General features: G+C 57.1%; 2 protein-coding genes across 4 annotated transcripts; both read right to left on the reverse strand.

The window, feature by feature from the left end:
• Nucleotides 1-477: 477 nt before the first annotated feature.
• On the reverse strand, nucleotides 478-4,974 carry NECAP2 (NECAP endocytosis associated 2). 2 transcript variants are annotated; one of them, XM_066202874.1, is made up of 8 exons: nucleotides 4,813-4,974; nucleotides 4,143-4,243; nucleotides 3,960-4,064; nucleotides 3,035-3,182; nucleotides 2,392-2,500; nucleotides 1,877-2,039; nucleotides 1,697-1,772; nucleotides 478-1,409 (listed from the first exon to the last, which is right to left on the reverse strand). In XM_066202874.1, exons 1-8 carry the CDS (start codon nucleotides 4,908-4,910, stop codon nucleotides 1,361-1,363), a joined length of 849 nt encoding a protein of 282 aa, XP_066058971.1. In that variant the 5' UTR covers nucleotides 4,911-4,974; the 3' UTR covers nucleotides 478-1,360. The 2 variants fall into 2 exon arrangements, with proteins under 2 accessions (XP_066058971.1, XP_066058972.1); XM_066202875.1 differs by having other exon boundaries at nucleotides 480-1,409; nucleotides 3,035-3,116.
• Nucleotides 4,975-5,807: 833 nt separating this feature from the next.
• Nucleotides 5,808-19,986, reverse strand: SZRD1 (SUZ RNA binding domain containing 1). Of its 2 annotated transcripts, none has more exons than XM_066203033.1 (4): nucleotides 19,875-19,986; nucleotides 9,748-9,797; nucleotides 8,581-8,832; nucleotides 5,808-7,818 (listed from the first exon to the last, which is right to left on the reverse strand). In XM_066203033.1, exons 1-4 carry the CDS (start codon nucleotides 19,962-19,964, stop codon nucleotides 7,716-7,718), a joined length of 495 nt encoding a protein of 164 aa, XP_066059130.1. In that variant the 5' UTR covers nucleotides 19,965-19,986; the 3' UTR covers nucleotides 5,808-7,715. The 2 variants fall into 2 exon arrangements, with proteins under 2 accessions (XP_066059130.1, XP_066059129.1); XM_066203032.1 differs by having other exon boundaries at nucleotides 8,581-8,835.
• Nucleotides 19,987-20,423: the final 437 nt, after the last annotated feature.

The raw sequence follows: 20,423 nt of genomic DNA on the forward strand, positions 1-20,423 counted from the left end.
CCGGATCATCCCCCCACCCCCACCCCCCGCCGGAGCTTTAATTATCCCCTGGGTAATTAAAGACTTTCTGGCCCCACCCTGGTAGGGAAAAGTGGGGATAAATCCCCAAGCCGGGCCCCAAATTCGCCAGGACGGGGGCTGGAGGCGTCCCCGCTCCTGAAATAAGGGATGAATCCGGTCCCGAGCCACGCTCCGGGAAGGAGGGGCTCGTCCGGCCGCCCTCCCCTGGCCCCCCCGGCAGGGAAAGTGCCCTTTCTCCGGGCCGGAGATTACCCAGGCCAGGAGCGGGCAGATGCGATTGAGGATCTGTGGCGTCTTGGATGCCTCCAGCAAGGCGGGAGCTGCCTCCAATTCCACCCCCGAGCATTTGTGTCCAAACCCTCCCTCCTTTTCCCCTCATTTCTTCTCTTACCTTCCCCTCCCGGTGTCCTTCCCAACAGAAACCACTGCTAAGCAACAGGTTCTGTTGTGCTCCGTGTCCAATCCCATTCCCTCGGCATCGGCAAGGAATGGGAATCACAAAAGCTCATCCTGGCCGCTCGGAGCCCGCCCAGGGGAGGAAAAAAATTCCAGTCTGGCATCAAAACCATTTTATTGTTCACTTGGAAGTGTTACATTCTCACCTGGGTTCACTGCCAGGCCCAGGAGAAAGCTCTGAAAGCAAAATGCCCGTCATCCAGTTGGAAATGGAAAGGAAAATCCAAAGGATTGGATAAAAATGAGCGAGATTTCGTACTCGGAAAAGCCTTAATATAAATAGGTAAGAAAATACTTATTTGTTTCAAGAGGAATCTCAACCCAGCTCTGTCCAAGAGCCTGACTCCGTTCTGTCCTTAATAAAATGTCCATGGAAAGGAGTAAAAAATCCTGTCTTCAAAACAGAGGAGTAAAAAAAACTTCCCAGAGTAAGAAATGGGGAATTTCAGCATGGAAACGCTGGGATCAGGCTCCCCACATCCCAGTTAAGTGCTCAGAATAAAATCCAGGCGGTGCTTGGCATCCTGGCAGGGAAAGGTTTGTGCAGATTTGGGAGGCGGGGTGGCTCCAGGACGATACTCCTCGCCGAGGGAAGGACTGATCCAGCCCAAAAGCACAAGGAGAAGGCAGAGGGCTGGACCTGGTGGTTCTCCCAAAGAAGAAGCCTCCAAGGTCTCCCACGATTCAGGCCCTGGATGTGGCAAGCCCAGGCTGTGGGGCATTTTAAGGCACATGGTTGTTTCTTTCCAGCATTTATCCCAGCATTTCCATGCCAGGCGGGATTTAAGGGCAGGAGTGATGTGTCCTGAGGCTGCTTCTTTGGTCCCAAAGGAATCCCGAGGATCCCGGCACGCACATGGGGCGAAGCGGATCAAGGCCGGGATCAGAACTGAACCCAACCAGTGTTCCCCTGAGCCTGGCTGGGAGCCGACCTGGAGAGAGGGAAAAACATGGAAAAATGGGCGTTTAGAAAAGCTAAAGGCATCCAGAGAGGAAAGTGGGCGGCAAATGGGTCATCCAGGACCACCCCGAAACTCTCCTGGAGCAGCAGAGCAAGAAGTGCCCATGGTCTGAACCCAGGGAACTGGCAGCACAGAGCCAGAGCTGCTTCTGAATCCCAAAGATGGGACTGGATGGAGCAGTGCCCCCACCCCAGCGGGGTTTTCCAGCACCGCCAGGCAGCTTTGGGGCATCGCCCTCAAATCCCTCTCCTGCTCACCCTGAAGCTTTGGCAAAGTCTCCCCAGACATCGGCAGCGGGAGCAGCAGTGGGCTGAGGCCAGGACAACAGGGGGTCTGTCAGAAAGTCGAGAGGAGAGAAAGCAAAACACCAGGAGTGACTTCCCACTCTCGCTTCCACACTCCCCCTGTGATGGATGAAGCTCTGGGTGAGCACAGACCTGTGATGGGAGTTCCCGGGAGCTGGGCAGGCGTGGAGAGCGGGGCCGGGCGCTCTCCAGAGCCGGATTTTCCTCCGGGGGGTGGTGGGAGCAAGCTGAGGCCCCCAGGCCCTGCAGGACGTGGCCTGGTGCTCCCTGTCCCTCCTTCTTTTTTCTTCATGTTCTGAAAGGAGAGCAGGAAGTTTGGGTGGGATCATATCTAAATGCAGAGCCGGAGCGTGAAAACCCTGGAAGCCAAATTGGTTTAATTTGGGAATAAAATCCTGCGCTGCTGCGACATCCAGCTGCTGGTGCATCCAAAGGGGTCACACCAGGCGTGGTTTTCACCCCAAGATCCCACAGGCCTGGTTTTGGCAGCAGGAACTGATTGCACCACAACCCCCTGCAAATCCCTGCAGGCAGAGTTATCCTGACAGGCTCTGCCCTGAGCCCATGCCCAGGGATTTCGGGGAGGAGCTGCTGCTTCCTCATGCCACCCAAAGGAAAAGCTGGAATCAGCTGGGAAAGGGCCTCACAGCAATGTTGAGTTTGATGGTTTGTCCCTCCTTGAAGCCCAGATCCAGTTTGGGTCCCTGCTCCAGGTCCTGGGCCTGCCGGGCCAGCTCGCTCTGCTGCCTCACCCACCTGTGGGATCAAACCCATGGAAAAGGAGACGTCACAGCCCGCCCCAGCTCCCCCGGACAAATAAATCCTGCTCAGGATCGTCCCCTCTGTGGCAGCAGCTCTGCAAAGGCCAAGGTGTGAGCCGAGACCTCACCTGAGGCAGCACCCAGGGGATGATTCCCGGCTGCCGGAGCCCCACGGATGGCCCAGCCGGCACCACGGCCATCCCTCCCCAAAACCCCAGCACTCCCAGCAGCTGGAGCAGCTCCTCAGGACAGCGCCTTACAGCTGATCCAGGAAGCAGAGGAAATAATCTAGGGAATCTGGACTGGGAATTTGGACACCCAGTTTTGGACTTGGGAAGCCCACTTTGGGATGTTGCTGATCCAGGAAGTCGAGAAGATCCAGGCTGGGAAATCCTGGAGAGAGGAAGAGCTGCAAGTTTTTTCCTCTTCCCACCACACCTGCCCATCCCAGCCCCCACTTCTCCGCCACTCCTGGAGGAGACCTGCCAAAAACAGAGCTGAGAGGACACAGGGAGAGGCACAAACTCACTTGAAGTGGTCCTGGAGAGCCACGTTGAAGTCAAAGGCATCCCCTCTGTCCACAAAGCCGACCCCGATGAATGCCCGGCGGCCTGGGCAGGGAGGAGTCGTCAGCGCTGGGATGCTCAGCAGCACAGGAGGGATGGGATGGGATGGGACTGAGATGGGATGGGATGGGATGGGATGGGTTGGAATGGGACTGGGATAGGATGGGATGGGATGGTCCATCCTGCACATCCCTGGGCCTGGTGCTGCCTCCAGAGGGAGTTGGGACACTGGAGATGGAGTCATGAGACTGGAGATCACAGAATTCCAGAACAGTTTGGGTTGGAAGGACTGTAAATCCCATCCCATTCCACCCCTGCCACGGGCTGGAACACCTTCCACTGTCCCAGGTGGCTCCAAGCCCCGTCCAACCTTGGACACTGCCAGGGATCCAGGGGCCCCACAGCTGCTCTGGGCACCCTGTGCCACAGCCTCACCACCCTCCCAGGGAACAATTCCTTCCCAATCTCCCATCTATCCCAGCCCTCTGGCAGTGGGAAGCCATTCCCTGTGTCCTGGGACTCCATCTCTTGTCCTAAGTCCCTCTCCAGCTCTCCTGGAGCCCCTTTAGGGACTGGAAGGGCACAATTAGGTCACCCCAGAGCCTTCCCTTCTCCAAAGGCATCTCCAGGTGCTTCACCTCATTGGCTGCCCCTACAACTTCAGTACAAACAACTTTTTAATTAACTGGCAGCAAGGGGAAGCTCCCGCATCCTCCCGCCAACACTGAGCAGCCAAACCCAAGCGGTTTTGTTCCTGGCGAAGGCCGTGGGAGGCAGTTCCTCCCTCTGCTCCTCCCGTGCAGGGAACATTCTGCCATGGAAAGCAGGAATCCTCCCCGAACAGGAGCAGCGAGCGCTCTGAGGGGTTCCCCGGTGTGTGGGACGCACCGTTCCCATCTTCAATCCGGATGACAAAGTATCTGCTGGAGTCTGTCACGCCCTCCACAGCGATCCCGGGGAACTGCTCCACAGGAGCCTGGGCAAAGAGCTCCCCTGGAAAACAGGAACGGGGTAACGCCGGGTGCAGCCGCACAGCGCTGCTCCCCGCGGAGCCCCGGCATCCCCCCTCACCCGAGGTCTTGTCCTCCAGCTTGATGAAGGCCGTGCTGCCCTTGGCCGTGATCCGCAGGCGGCCGCTCCAGGCCGGCTGGTCCAGCTGCCACTCCGCGGCTCTGGGAAGCAGGGAGAGGAGACTGAGGCCCCGTGCGCCGGCCCGGGGCGCCCACGGAGCTCCTCCGCCTGCAACTGGTAACGAGGGTCAGGGCGGGGAGAGTGGGAGAGGGACTTGTCACAGCACGCCTCGTTTCACCCCAAAACAGCTGCAGGGCTCGGGCGGGGAGCAGGCAAGAGCTGCGCGGGAGGTTTCGGTTCCCTTTCCGCGGAGTCTCCAGACCCGAAGGGGCGTTAGGGACAGGCGGCTGTGCCAGGACAGGCTTTGGCTGGGGACGGACGGGGTGGGAACCCCAAAGCACACGGGGAGCTGGAGACACCCCTGCGGGCTGGGGGGCAGAGAGACCTCATGGAGGGGCTGAGAGAACCCACAGGGGGCTGAGATTCCTCACGGAAGGGCTGAGATACCCCGGGAGGGGCAGCACGGGGAGGGACAGACCCCAAACACCTCGTGGGAACCACAAACACCACACACCTCAAGAGGAGGGGACCCCCACAAACCCCGCAGGGAGGGAACGAGTCCCCCCACGCCAGGAGGCGCTGACACCCCGCGGGCGGGCGCGAGCCCCACCTGTAGCCGCGGTTGGAGGCCCGCGGCGGCACCCGGTACACGAGCACCGCCGGCTTCACGCACAGCACCGACTCGTACTCCTCCGCCTCGGCCGCCATCGCGGCCCCGCCGCCGCTCTGTCCCGACGCCTCGATGGTACCTCGATGGCGCCTCCGCGGCCGCGCCGGTGTGGGCGGGGCCCACCGCAGACAGGCGCTTCCGCACCCGCGGCGCCCCCTAGCGCGCGGGAGAACCCGGTGCAGGATGCTGCGGGCACCGGGACCGGCTCCGGGCTCCGAGCCTCCATACGCACGGCGTTCATTGGTTTTAGAAATCAGTCATTTTATAAATCGCATAGCGGAGTCTACTGTTCCGATTTATTTATATTATGGTGTTATATATTATAGTACTGTGCGTTCTATAAAATTTGCGTGATACGTAAAATAGATGTATTAGATACTGGGTTGTATCAGATAATTGTTCTACGTTTCTTCTATCTTAATATATTTATTATTATTTCTAAATTATATATTTATATGTTTACGTTATTTCTATTACGAATAAATAGTTAAAAATCATCAGAATTCCAAGGGAGCCGGGGGCTGTGGGAGCTGCCAGGGCTCCTAGACTCCTCACCTCAAGAGCCTCCAGCATTTCTTTGGACGTTATGGAGCACGACATCCAGGCCTGAGCCCAGCATGGAGCAACAAAATCATCACATTAGATTAAATAAATTAAATCACTGATTTGCTTGTTTCTCCTCCCGGGAGAGGCAGTGCTCACATCCACATCTGGGATCCACATCTTCCCTTGGAGCGCTACCCTTCCCACCCTCCTTGGACCACTCCTCTCAACCACCCTAAACACGGGGTAAAATCCCCTGGGTTGGGGTAAAACCGGCCCAATTATGGGCAAAAGCTCCCAGATTTTACCTTCCTGGCAGATTTTTACACACACGCCACCAAAAAGCCGCCCCTGGCAGACAGGGATAAAAGGAGGGAGCCATAAAGCCGTGAAAAGTTTAAAGACATTTATTTAAAATACAATTTATAAAATGTTTTCTTTCCGGCGCACGTTTTTTTTTTTTTGGGGGGGCAGAAACACGCAGTACCGCGTTCGTCCTCCCCCTCCTCGGGATGAAGGCGCTTCCCACAGGAACGCCGCCAAACCCTGCCCGCGGGCGGGACGTGTCCTGGGCACTGTGTCCTGGGCACCGCGTCCTGGCACCAGGACACAGCAGGAACAGCCGGGAGAAGGAGATTTCAGTGCTGGAAAAGGGGATTTCGGTGCCGGAGGTCTCGGTGCCGGAGGTGGAATTTCGGTGCCGGACACGGAGGAGGCAGCAATGTGGCGCTGACCGGCTGCACCAGAAATCCGGTGGGTTTGGGAGGTTTTTGGCTATTCAATGCTATTTTTAGGAATAACTAAGGAAAGGCGCAGTGACTACAGTTATTGCTGACGTCCTTCTCCCTCCTGCTCCCTTCCGGAGCTCATCCCGGCCCCCAGCCTGATGGGGATGAGTGAGATCCTCCAAAAGTCACCAGGATCCACGGGGGAATCCCAGGGGAAACCCACCCCACCCTGAACCAGCTGCAAGGCTCATTAAGGTTCCAGCGGATCGCTTGGATACTCAGGTAGTTTCCATTTTCCCGTTTCTGTGGGATTTCAGCCTCATTTCCACACAGGGCTTTTTGTGCACATCAAGACTGGCTCATTCCCCCTTGAACCTACTGAAGGCAGCACGCGGATGCAGGAATCCGTCGGGAACCACCCGGGTTTCCAGGTCCTGGCCCCTCCAGGAAGAGCATTTAGTGTTCATCCAATCCCTCGATACCGAGTGATCCTCATCCAGGGGGAACATCTCCGTTCCTGGGGAGCAGCAGCCTCCCCATCCTCTTCCCGGGAGCCAGAGCAGGACGATCCCGTCCCTGAAGCCTCACTGCTTCCAGCGAGACGGAGGAATCATCCAGGCTTCCTCCAAGGCTGGTCTGGTTCCCGGCTCTGCCATTCCGGGAGAGCTCGTACCGTCCCTGCGCCGCCGGGGCCTGACCCTCGGGATATCCCACTGCCCGACATCACGGCCGGAGCAGCGCCGGAGCCTCTCCTCCTCCTCCTCCTCCTCACATCTCCCTAATTCCTCGCCGCCCAGCCCTCCGTGGCCGGACAGCAGGCGTTTTCACAGGGTCACTCTGCATTCCCTTCTCCCCAAATACAAAAGAACCCAAAAAGGATGTAGCTTAAGCTTTTCCTCAAAGCCAGCAGGGAATCGGAGCCAAGCTTTAACAGGAGCAAGATGTGAACTGGGTCCAACTCCGAGGTATCTGGGGGTATCCAGGAGTTCGCTTCCATGGCAGTGGAAACAGAGAAGAAGCGTGAGCTTGTCATCCCCAAGCCATCATATTCATGGAAATCCATTGGAATTCCCTTCGGAACACTCAACTACCTCTCTGGATTCAAACAAAAGGCTCAAACCCTATCCACACACTCCGCGGATCCGAGATACAGAAAACAAACAGAAAACCAAACAAAAGAACCGAAAATCCTTGGAAACTGAACTCGTTCTGGAAGTGATGAGGACAACATGCGCGGCTGGGGAGGCTTCCCATCTTTTTTTTTTTTTTTTTTTCCTCCTTAAATGCCAGGTTTCGAGTACAACAAACGTTATTGCTGGCGCTCGCTCCGACCCCAGCGGGACACACACAGTTCCCTGCGCCCAGCCGAGTCCGGCACGGCCCCTCGTGTCCCCCCGGCCACGGGGACGGCCCTGCTGGGATCGCCGCTCACAGTGGGTGGAGAGGGGAGGTCACAGTGCGTGGGGCTGAAGGTCACAGTGGGCAGAGCAAAAGGGTCACAGTGCAAATCACCCCGGGAGGTCCCCTGGCCCGGGTCCGTGTGTCCGTGCCGGCGGAACGGCGCCTCCGCCTCTATCTGCGCTGCTTGAAGCCCTGCGAGCCATCGGGGCCCAGCGGCTGCCGGATCACATTGTTGGGCTGCCTGGTGTCCTCAGGCTGCGAGATCCGCGGCGGCCTGCGGGGACAGAGGGGACACAGCTGGAGCCTGCGGGGACAGAGCTGGGGCCTCTGGGGACTCGGGGAGCAGGGCTGGGGCTGCAGGGACACAGGGAATGAGGTGTGGAATTCTGAGCGCCTCCGGGAAACGCCTGCACCACATGCTCTGGGGTCCCCAGCACAGAAATGACATACGACAAGTCCGAAGGAGCCTGCCAAGGTGATCAGGATGGAGCAGCTCTGCTGTGAGGAAAGGCTGAGGGAACTGGGATTGCTCAGCCTAGAACAGAGAACCTCTGCGGTGACCTAACTGTGGCCTTCCAGTGCCTGACGGGGCCAACTGCAAAGATGGAGGGACTCTGGACGTGAGCCTGGAGAGACAGCCAAGGGGAATGGATTCCCACTGCCAGAGGGCAGAAATGGATTGGATATTGGGAAGGAAAGGAATTCCCTGTGAGGGTGGGGAGGCCCTCGCACAGGTTGCCCAGAGAAGCTGTAGCCACCTCCTCCCTGGAAGTGTTCCAAGGGTACACACACGTGGGACACGTTCCGTGGGGAACACAGCAGTGCCAGTCAGTGGTTGGTCTCTGTGATCCTGGAGGGCTTTTCCATGATTCCACGATTTATGGCCTTAACAGGCACTTCCCCTCACCTCCACATAGCTGAGGATCTGCTAACAGAGCCCTCCTCTCCCTGTGTCGGCCCGGCTGCACTCCCCAGGGAGCCCATCCCCACTAGTGCCAGGCAGCAATTCCCCAGACGCCCACGGGGCCGCTCTCACCTGTCCAGGATGGGCTTCTCCGGCTCCTCCTCGGGGCTGGCGCTGCCCAGGATGCGTTTCCTGGCCTCGGCGTACTCGGCCTCGCGCTGCGCCAGCGATTTGACAGGGAAGGCCGGGCGGCTGGCCGAGTTGGGGTTGCTGAGGACGCCGTTGGTCGTGGGCCGCTTGAGGATGCGGATCTGGGGCGGAGGCCCCGCGGGAAGGCTGTCGTCCTGGATCACAATCGGCACTTTGGGAGGAGATTTGGACTTTCTGCTGTTGGGAAGAAAAACACGGGGTTGGTGCATGTTTTCCACAGGGGTTTTCTGCCTGGCGTGTGAATTCCTCGTGCTCAGATGGCGTTCCTGTGATTAAGAGCAGCCTGGAATAATTAAAGACCTCATCAGAGTTGTAACTCTAAACTAGAGCAGTGGATTAGCTCAGGAGGAGATGGAAAATCAGTCCCTGCTGTGCTGAACGCCATTTAACTCCACTGAAGGAAAGGGAACAGATGCTGGGTAAAGTTTGAGCATTTCTAGTCGAAGATACTGGTATGAGCACCTTGATTTCATTCCCTCCAAGGATTTCTAGGGCTCCTCTAACCAGGATATCCAACCTGTCACTCCAACCCTGCCATTTCACTCCTGAGAGCCAGCCTTGGCCCCAGCTCACCATCTGAATGTTTTATAGTCCCTTTTCTGTGTGGAACTCCCAGAGGATAAATCCCATGACTCTCTAATAATCAAAGGGCAAAAAAACACCCAACAACAAAGGACTTGGCAGCAGTGATTAAAAACATTTCTGGTAGGAGAAAATAACACACCACTGCCCAGACCCAAAGGAAGCAGGAAAAGAAATTCTCCCTGATGCAAGACACAATGAGTCAATCCGGAGCCGAGAGCTGGGATTACCTGACTCACCCATTTCATCCTGTGAGTGCCTCTTTCTTACGTGGCTTCCCCCAAGCTGCACCTACATCCAGTCTGGAGGAGCTGGCACTGAAATCAAATCACTCTCAGAAGCTTCCTGCTGCCCTGCCGTGGCTCCAAAGGGCCACCCAGCGGCACGGAGACAGGGATTCCCTAATTCTCAACTCCAACCCTGCTGAGTTTGAAGCTGTTACCCCACCATTCCCACTCCCCAGGCCTTCAGCTGTTCAACAGCACCTCAGGAAAATCAGGATTTTACCTCTCCTTCTGTGTGATCTTCAGCTTCTTTTCCAACCGTCTGTCTATTTCCTTGAAAAGAAAGAGAGAAAAGTAAAAAACACAAAGTTTTTAACGAAGTGAAGACCAATCTCAGTTTGGAGGTCGGAGTTTGAGCCTGTCTGGGCACACATTTAATTTCACTCTTCTGAAGACTGATCTATAAAGGGGGAAGGGAGTGTTTGATTCCATCTGAGGATGACTTGGGAATCAAGAGGCAGGGAAAAGCAAAAGCAGCGCAAGTATTTTGCTGTAACCAGGAGTACACCCACAGTAGGCCAAGGCTCCAGCACGGGATGCTCATCGCTCATTTTAACCACTTCAGCTGGCAAAAAACCACCTATGAGGGGAAACCCCACGGGATTCCACAGCGAGGGATTCCTGGATCCAGGCGGGGACCAGGCAAACCTGCGGGGCAGAGGAGCAGCAGCGGCCTCGGCTGGGCCGATCCGCAGGCGCCGTTCCAGGGGGAGCCGAGTCCTCAGCCCACAGCCGTGGGCAGGGCTGGCCGGCAGGGCCACATTCCTGCCAGGAGAAGGCCCTGCCCTGCCCCACAGGCACGCAGGGAGCCTCCCCGAGCTGCTCCGTGCCTTTCCACATGCTGCGGAGTCACCCATCACAGAGAGACGCGTTAATCACTGCCAGCCTCACTGCCAGCCAGGCTCCGAGCGTGACAGCCTCTGCCCGAGGCTGGCATCCACCTCCCCAAAGGTGGTGGAACCGGAGCAATTACGCAGAGAAACTCAGCTAAGGAGGAGAACGAAGCCAGGTTTCAACCCTCCTGCAGGTGACCTGCCCCAACCCCACGGGTATTTTTAGATCCTCGCGACAGCTTTGTTAGAAGAGGCTCCAAAACAGCTTTTTGGGTTTGATTTAATCATCAAGGAAGGGGGGAAAACACTACCTGAGAGTGTCCTACTTTAGCCAGCTGATAACTGGCACTATAAAAGGAAATTCCAAACTTCTGGCAGGAGGCAGCTGCTCTAGTTTGAGGCCTGGCTGCTTCCCCATGCTGACAGCAGGAACCACAGCAGGCACAGCTCGGGGAACGAACAGGTTTGGACAGAAATTCTCTGCCCCCGTGAGCAGGGAGGGAGCACAAGTCACTACAAGATGCCAAACCACAGCGTTGGCTGTTGGTCATACAGGCCACGGCAGCCTCCACCTAGAAGGGAATAAATCATTTCAGGAAGATAAAAGGTGGGGGGGGGAGGTTGAGTTTCCTACCCTGTCCTGGGAGGTAACAAAACCAGGCAGAGCTTCACAAGGCAGGTCCCAGCCAGCGCCTCCCAAGGAGGCCAAACACCTGCACTTCCCTTCCTCTTCAAGGGGACTGGGAGGGTGGAAAATCCCATTCCAGCGCTGCTCAAGGGGGAGGAAAATGTGTATGAGCTGCCTCCTGCCCCCCGAGAGAGGCACAGAACAGGCAGCAGGGGGGTGGATATCCCGGAGGGGATGGAGATGTGGTGGAGCAGCTGGGGGCAAACAGCGGAAGCTGAACTGAGGGGAAGGGGTTGGCTCTTCACTGAGCCAGCCCAGGTGACATCGCAGTCTTGAAACCACGTTTTCAGCCTCCAAGAGTTCACCACGGCTCCCAGGCCCTCCTGGAATGTCCCCTATTAAATATTTCAGGGCATGGGGAGAGACACAACAGGAAAACGGGGTGGAAGGGGGGGACAACACACTCAGGAGCCTCTCAAATCATTTCAATCCGGACAAAACAGGGCTGCTGAGCCCTCAGGTGGGACCGTGGGCACAGAGGTGTCACAAGTCACACGGCAACCCTCGGGAAGGCCGTTCTGCTCCCTCCTTCCCGGCAGAGGAGAGGTGGCCTGGGCAAAAGTCACATTCCTGCACTGCTGGTAGCTCTGAGGTGAGCCCCGGGGCTGCAGCTGTGGTCTGAATGCAGGACTGACCGGGAGATGCTGCAATAGCAGAGTGTCACCTCCACCTCAGCACCTGAGAACAGGTGACTCGTGTCACCGAGCCCCAGCGCTGCCGGACAGCACCGCACGTCCCCACACGCTGCAGCCACTCCAGCCACAACCCGCAGCCTCCCCTGCCAGAGAGAAAACGGAACTCTTTACTCTGCTCAACACAGAAACTTATTCTAAGGGATCCTTCAAGACCATCACAACTCCTTTACAGCCTGCTTCGTTCTTTCCCACTGCCGGAGCAGGTCACTTGCAGCAAAATTCTTGGTGTCTTTGTCTCCAAAGCCCCAAAACTGCCAGTGGTCAGGGAGCAAACACTGCTCCTGGATCATAAACCAGCGCCAACACGCTCAGCAGCTGCTCCGTGCTTGGGGAGCTCCTCACCAAGGATCACACGGGATCATGGAGGCTGGAAAAGACCCTGGATCACCGAGTCCACCCTGTGCCTGATCGCCATCCTGTCCCCAGCCCAGTGAGTGCCACATCCAGGCCTTCCCCGGACACCTCCAGGGATGGGGACACCAAACCCCTCCGGGCAGCCCCTGCCAAGGCCTGAGCGCCCTTTCCATGGGGAAATTCCTCCTGATGTCCAGCCTGAGCCTCCCCTGGCCCAGTCTGAGGCCGTTCCCTCTCCTCTGTCCCTGTTCCCTGGGAGCAGAGCCCGACCCCCCCGGCTGTCCCCTCCAGTCAGGGAGTTGTGCAGAGCCACGAGGTCCCCCCTGAGGCTCCTTTTCTCCAGGTTCAGCCCCTTTCCCAGCTCCCTCAGCTGCTCCTGGGCTCCAGCCCCTTCCCTGGACACGCTCCAGCCCCTCAGTGTCCTTCTTGCCACGAGGGTCCCAGGACACAAGGTGACTCAGCCCAGGGGACAGGCCCTGCCCTGAGCCTGTAACCACACCAGGCTGGCACAGGGAGCAAAGCCAGGAGCAGCTAAAATATTCCCTAAATTCCAGCCTCAGCAGCTGATGGAAGCATTGTGCTCTCTGCGGAACACGAGGGATCTTGGTAGAATAACATAAACCAACTCTTCACACCAAGCACACACGAACCCCTCCCACCCATCCCAACAACTGTCAGGCCTGCAGGATCCATGGAATTCCTGGCACTGCTCAGGAGATTCCAGCTGCCTCCAGACATCCACTGAACTTTGGGGTAGAAGAAGTCTCCCTTTGTGTTGAAACAGATGGTCAAAAGCAGCTCTTGGTGTGTCAGAAATTGTGTTTTCTTTTAAACACAGGCACTGACTCCGCATTTTCCAGGAGGCTCAGCGTTCATTGCGAGGATGTTTGGAATTGTAGGAAGGGAGCCTTAGAACACCACGTGCAGAGACAGCCCCAGCCGGGAGCAGCATCACAGCTCATGCCAGGGATCACTGCACCAATTTAAAAGCAGAATCACCTTGGCCTGCTGCTCATTTTTAATTAAAATCAAATCCCTGCTGGTGCTCTGCGCGGATCCATCCGTCTGCTGATGTCATTCCCTCTCCTCTGCTGTGTCACGTTGTCACCGTGTGGGTAAGGAGATAAAATTAGGAGCTGACTCGGAGGGCAAATGCCAGAGGCACGACAAGCACCACAGGCATGAGCTGTCTGCAGAGGCAGCTGGATTTGGGATCCGAGGACCTGGACAGGTCACTGCAGACAAACCCCAGTAATCCATCACCTGAGGGGCTCTTCCAGCTCCCCCTTCCCACACAAACTTATCTCTATCACCAAAAACTCAGCCTGGTTCATGTCCCCATGCAAACCCCCCTCCCCAAAGATTAGTGAGGAATCTCACCCACCTATTTTTAGGGCTATTATTCGTGGATGCCAAAGAGGACCCAAACAAACAGCCAGAAGGAGACTCTGTTCTCTGACATTTAGGCTGCGTTTGTGGACAAGGACGTCATGGAAACTGAGCTCCAGCCCCATCACAGCCATCCTTCCTACCCCCACCCCTGAGGAAAACAGCAAAGAGGATCCATAACCCCCCTGGAATGCAGACGTGCATCCCAGGACATGAAGCTGCTGCTCAGATCCCATATTCCCATGGCCTGGCATCCTAAAGAGCCACCCCAGCCATAAAGCTGACAGCTTGGGGGGGTTCCTGGTGAGCTGGAGACCCTCAGCAGCCCAGGAACGTGTCCTTTGGCAAGGGACGGCCCTGGAGAGCCTCCACGGGATGGAAGCACATTCCCAAACAAAACCAGAATATTGCAAAGCGCAGGGGCCCAAGTTTGTTGTCCAAAGAACCTTTTGGGAATAACTGCAATGCTCTGGACATGTAGAAAGCATTATCCCCCCATCCCTGCCAGCAGGGACTCTCCAAAACAATAAACACTGCCAGCTCCGAGCTCACCTGATCCAGGGAAGGAGTAACAGGATCAGCCCTGGCTGGTTTTTATCCCAAGTTTAGTGAGTGACCACACTCAAGGTGCGAGGAGGGCAGAGACTTTGTAAAAATCACTTACACTGGGTGGGTATTTCCCCCTCTTCCTCCAAAATTCCTCTGCAGGAATCCAGGGGCGATCCCTACCACAGCACAGGGCAGTCCTGGTGCTCTCCCGGATCTCTGGTAACATTCCAAAGCTCTGGAAAACCATTAACCACATTCTCTGCTGTATTTACTCCCAGCGCAACCTTCTACCCCTTCTCAGTCCAATACCATGCCATGGCAAACCCCAGAACGAGCAAATTTAGGCTGGAGCTGGATCCTCCCAAAGCACGGCCTTGTCTGCTCGTTACAGCACCACTGGATGTTCCGGCAGTTCCAGACAGATGCAAACTCCAAAGTCTGGTTAATGTTCTTTTCTTTAGGAAATAAAAACAAGTTAAAGCTCTGAGGTCACCAAAGCTGGTGACAGGGACCTGAACCTGGAACCGTTTCCCAAAAAACACTATCAGGAAAGAGCCGATGTGGGCAGTCCCCGATCTCGTTCTCCACCTACTTCTCTCCTCCAAAGATAATTAATTACTGCAACATTCCAATTCATGAGGCTGCTGGGAATCAGCCTGCTGCATTAATTCCTTCTCCCAGTCACTCTGCCATGCTCAGGCCTGGCAGTGCCTGGCCCAGGACAGCCCCAGGTGTTTTTGTCTCCATGGGTAGAACCTGCTCCTCGGCACCAGGGGATTGAGAAACAGGACAAGGAGTATTTTTGGGAACAAGCCTGGCAGCGCCACATGGCATTCCCAGCACGGACATTGATGGTGGGGAAAGCAGCAGCTCCTTCTCCCTCGCTGCAATATCCCCAGATCAACCCTCATTTCCCACTGCTCATTCCCAACCTCCAAACTTCCCATTTCTTAACAAAAAAACCTCCCTCTGCCCAAGCAACACCGAGCAGCAGAAACAGAAACTTCCATTCCCAGTTTCAAGACTTTTGACCCGTTACAGAACCTAAAGAAAACATTTGGTGAAAGTTTGCCCAAAATCTTTTTGGTGTGGGAAGTCCAAATCCATGCTGGGCTCATCCCAGCACCATGGCAGCAGGACGGGGGATTCCGCCCCTCTGCCCTGCCCAGGTGAGACCCCACCTGCAGAGCTGCCCAGGAGCACCTGGAGCTGCTGGGGAGTCCAGAGGAGGCACCAGGATGGTCCAGGGATGGAGCAGCTCTGTTGGGAGGAAAGGCTCAGAGAACTGGGGGTGCTCACCTGGAGAAGGAAAGCTCCAGGGAGAGCTCCGAGCCCCTTCCAGGGCCTGAAGGGGCTCCAGGAGAGCTGGAGACAGACTGGGGACCAGGGATGGAGGGACAGGACACAGGGAATGGCTTCAAACTAATGAGGGACCGTTTAGATTGGGATATTTGGGATAAATCCTTCCCTGGGAGGGTGGAAGGGGCTGGGATGGAATTCCCAGAGAAGCTGCGGCTGCCCCTGGATCCCTGGAAGTGTCCAAGGCCTGGCTGGACAGGGCTGGGAGCAGCAGGGTGTCCCTGCCCATGGCAGGATGTGGAATTGGATGAGCTTTAAGGTCCCTCCAACCCAAACCATTCTGGGATTCCATGACCCTCCCTGCCCTGACACCAAAACCCAGTTTTCCTCATGGACACCGTTCCTGCACACCCCAGCCTCATTACCGTGGCCCTTGAGCATAGCAGCCATTAGCAGAGGGAGGTCACACTGTCCCACTCAAAAATAATTCCCTCCTGACTCTGCTGGACTTCAATCCCATTCAGCAGCTCCAAGTGACAGGAGCTGAAACCTTCAGATCCAATGCCCTGGAGCCTTTGCTGGCAGGTGACACCCACCCCACCCTCACAGGTTCCTTCAGGTGACAAACAGGAGACGTTCTGCCACCCCAGGTGACCTGTCCTCCCTGAGCGCTGTGACACGAGTGGGGGACAAGGCCCGGCCCCCAGGCCAGGACAAAGTCCATTCCCAGCCTTTGGCTGCTCCCGCAGCGGCCGAGAACCGGGACATGGGGCAGCTTTTCCCTCCCTGGAGGGAGTGCTGAGGCACAGCTGGGAATCTGCAAACCCCAGGGGGAAAAAGACACACAAGGAGGTTAATTCCATGGGCTTTTTAACCTGTTTTAGATTGCCAGAGGAATGCTTGACCTGCAGAGAACCAGGGAATATCCTGAGCTGGAAGGGACTCCCAGGGATCAGAGTCCAAGCCCTGGCCCTGCACAGACACCCCAAAAATCCTTGTACAAACACTCCTGGAGCTCTGGCAGCCTCGGGGCCGTGCCCATTCCCTGGGGAGCCTGGGCAGTGCCCGGCACCCTCTGGGGAAGATCCTTTCCCTCATCTCCAGCCTAAACCCTCCCCTGGCACAGCTCCGGCCATTCCCTCACAGGGCAGAGATGAGAGCTGTCTCTCCCCTTGGGATGAAGCTGAAAGACATTCTGACCTGAAACCAATGACTAAGACTCTGACACTGTCAAATTTTCATTGGCAAAGGAAAAACCGATGAATCCATCTGTCAAGCACCAATTCCAAGCTGAGGATCACCCACGATACACTCCAGTTCTGGAGTCCAGCTTCCCCCCCAACATCTAATTATTGGTTCAACAGGTAAACAGACCCGAGTGTCACCAAATGACCTCTCATCTGTGTCTTCCAGCTGGGCCACACAACACCACAGAAAAACCAACCAGGAATTAATTGCCATTAGCGTTTTCTGAGCCAGACTGGCCTTTGAAGCCCTTTCCACCCTTACTCCTAACTCAGACAACTCACACGTTACTCACGCCCTGGTTTTCCATCTCTAACTCCCGGACAAGCAAAACCTCCCCATTCCACAGACATTCCAGGCTCTAATTAGACACCAGGGAGGTGACAGGGATTCAGAGCCCTCACGGAGTTCTGCTGCACCCTGTGGCCCTGGGATTCCTGGGACAGGGACACAGCCAGAGCAGAGGGCGCCTGCCGGCCACGGTCACTCAGGGGTGGCACGCTCCCAAGGAGCTGCTCCATTTTCGGGGCAGTTCTGATGGCACAAGACCGAGAGACAAATGGAAGCCATGTTTAACACCTAAACAACCACCAGAGGATTTGTTTTACAGCTCCCTGAGTGACCAAACCGAGGCAGAAGGGCTGTGTCGGGATTTTGGGGGTTTTCTTGAACCTAATGAGATTCTCCTGGTGCCCGATTTGGGAAAGCTGCAAGAGAGAAATGAAGTGAATTTTAACTAGGAGGCCACAAGATCTCTGCTCAGCCAAGAGCTGACTCTGGCTAACAAACCTTTAAGGCTTGAGCAGAAGTCCTCAGCCTCACCAAAAACGACAAACACAAACCCCCAGAACTAAAACTCTGATGTATTTCCTTTCCCAAGGAACACCCTGTGGGCGGTACATTAAAAAATTACATGCTGGAACACAGGCAACGTATCCCAAAAACCTTCCATGGATCTCCTGCTACACCTCTACTGTTCCCTCATGTGCTAAGGGTCTAAAAAATTAACTAACTCAGGTTCTCAACAGTGTGAAGTATCAGCATCACAGAATCAGAGATGGTTTGGGCTGGAAGGGACCTGAAAGCCCATCCAGTGCCACCCCTGCCGTGGGCAGGAACACTTTCCACTATCCCAGGCTGTGCCAAGCCCTGTTCAGCCTGGCCCTGGGCACTGCCTGGGATCCAGGGGCAGCCACAGCTGCTCTGAGCACCCTGTTCCAGGGCCACTCCACTCTCACAGGGAGGAATTTCTTCCCAATATCCCACCTAAGCCTGCCCGCCCTGCTGGTGCAACAGCAGAGCCTCCTCCTGCCCCTGTTCCTCTTTCCCTACCTGCTACCTCGTGTAGCTGTGACTCTGGGACACCTGAACTGCAGCTGCACCAGCATCCATCAGGATCACAAGAACCACGGGACAAGGGGAGGCTGGGCTCTTGTGAGCTCCATCCTGCTCAGCATTCCGCTCCCTGCGGGCACCACCAGCAGCTCCAGGCTCCTTCCTGCCAGGCACGAGTGAAATCCCCTTCCTGACCCCCAAGGATGGCCCAGGGCAGCCCCTGCTCCCTCTCCCACCCTGCACAGGCAGCTGACTTCCCACAGCCCTCCAACTGCTCCCGCAGGTATCCAGAGCCCAACAACTGCAAGAGCAGCTGCTCCTCCTGCCAGCCCAACAGGGAGCGGCTGAGGGAGCTGGGAAAGGGGCTGAGCCTGGAGAAAAGGAGCCTCAGGGGGGACCTTGTGGCTCTGCACAACTCCCTGACAGGAGGGGACAGCCGGGGGGGATCAGGCTCTGCTCCCAGGGAACAGGAAGAGAAGGAACGGCCTCAGGCTGGGCCAGGGGATGATCAGGATGGACATCAGGAGGAACTCCTCTGGGGAAAGGCCTTAGGAGGGGCTGCCCAGGGAGGTTTGGAGCGCCCATCCCTGGAAGCGTCCAAGGAAAGCCTGGATGTGGCACTCAGTGCTCTGGGGACAACGTGGGCATGAGGCACAGGGCGGACTCGATGATCCTGGAGGGCTTTTCCAACCTCAAGGATCGTGTGATTCCCCAGGGAATCTCCGTGCTCACCAGCAGGAGCATCACTGAGGTTATGAGCGTGAATAACCAGCAATTTGGACTGGAAAAGGGTGTGAGAAAGGGCAAGTGACAGAGATTTTTCCTTGTAAGGAAAAGCACCTGAGAGGTACAAGCAGGAAGGACAAACTGGGAAGACGCTCCACGGCAGGATTGGAGCAGTGGGACCATTTTAAACCATTACTCAAGGCCACAGTCATCAGCTCCCGAGGCTCCAGCCATGCCCCTGCATGGAGCGGTTTCAGGAGCGCTGGAATTAACTCCGACGCCGGGCACGAGGCTCCCGCCGGGCGCAGCCCCCGGCCCTGGCAGGAGGGGCGGGCGGGCGGCTCCGCTGCCAGCCTGGCACTGGCCCCTCTCGGGCGTTGAGTTACAGCCTCTGCTCCCCTGGCCGTGGCCAGGTGTAACCCAATCCCTTGCCCACAGTCCCGTTCAGGCTCCCCAGCGAGGCCCTGTCCGGAGGTCCTTCTGCCCTCTGAGCCTCAACGACCCCGAGGAACTCACTGAAAGCAGAGTTTGCTTGGCGGAGTTTCCTCCACCCGCGAACACCCCGCAGAGCCCCCGCCCACGCTCCCGCTGAAGCAGTCACTGTATTTGCAAGCACGGCACTCACAAACCCTCGGGGTCTCTCAGCGTGACAGACACGATGGCGACTCCAGCTCCTGAGCCGCTGTTAAAGCGGGGCCCAGCTCCACGGGGCCAGGCTGGGACACCCCGCGTTCTGCCCGAGTGAAGGAGCACGTCCCGACCAAGGGGCAAAAGGCTTTCAGGTGTGCGTGCGTCCGCAGCCCCCGCGCTGTCTCCGCAGCCCCGCTGGGCACGCACATTTTGGCTCTGCTCGCCGCCCTCCTGCTTCACCTCCCCCCGCAACCGGCGCTTTCCGCGGGGCTGGGCCGCGACCCCGCCGAGCCCCCGCTGCCGCCCCGCCGGGCCGAGAGGGCTTTGGACACCGAGGAGCACACGGGGCGCCGGAGCACGGGCAGGGAGCTGCTCCAAGGAGGGACCTGAACGGGGAGCGAAGAACCGGCGAGCAGCGGGGCTGGGGGCGGCCCGCAACCCCCTGCGCCGAGAGAGGCCGCGGTCCCTTTAAGAGGCCTAGCAGTGCCGCGGGGCCGTCGAGCCGCCGGACGCGTCTCGCCGCCTCTTCGGGCAGCGCCGCGCCGCCCGCCCGCGTCCCCCCGGCCCCGCCGCGCCGCCCCGCGCCGCTCCGCGCCACCGCCCTCACCCCGCTGTCGGCCGCCTCCTCCCAGCTCTCCGCGACCTCCTCTTCTTCCATTTTAATTCCCGTCCGCCGCCGGGCCCGCGCCCCGCGCATGCGCGCGCCGCCCGCCGGCCCGCGCCCGGCAACGCACGCGCAGGGCGCGGAAAGGGCGGGAAGCGGGGGCGGGGGCGCGGCGCCACAGAGCCCCCTGGCGGCCGGGAGGACCACGCTCAGGGCAGGTTGACAGGGCTGAGGCGTTTTCCCTTAATTTTGGTGTTTTCCTTAAATTTTGAGGTGTTTTCCCTTAGTTTGGGCGTATTTTCCCTTTGAGGTAACTTCCCACAATTTTGAGGAGCTATCCCTTAATTTTGAGGTGTTTTTCCTTGAATTTGGTGTGTTTTCTCTTATTTTTGGGGTCTTTTGTATTTTCCTATAGTTTTCTTTAGATTTTTGGGTGTTTTGCCTTAATTTTGGGGTCTCTTCTCTTAGTTTTGGGGCGTTTTCTCTTAATTTTGGGTAGTTTCTCCCTAACTTTGTGTCACTGGACAAATCTCTCCCCAAATTTAGGCTGTT

Source organism: Chamaea fasciata, unplaced genomic scaffold, assembly GCF_029207755.1.
Source record: "Chamaea fasciata isolate MVZ Bird 193981 ecotype frontalis unplaced genomic scaffold, bChaFas1.0.hap1 SCAF_23, whole genome shotgun sequence".
NCBI classification, from domain to species: Eukaryota; Metazoa; Chordata; class Aves; order Passeriformes; family Sylviidae; genus Chamaea; species Chamaea fasciata.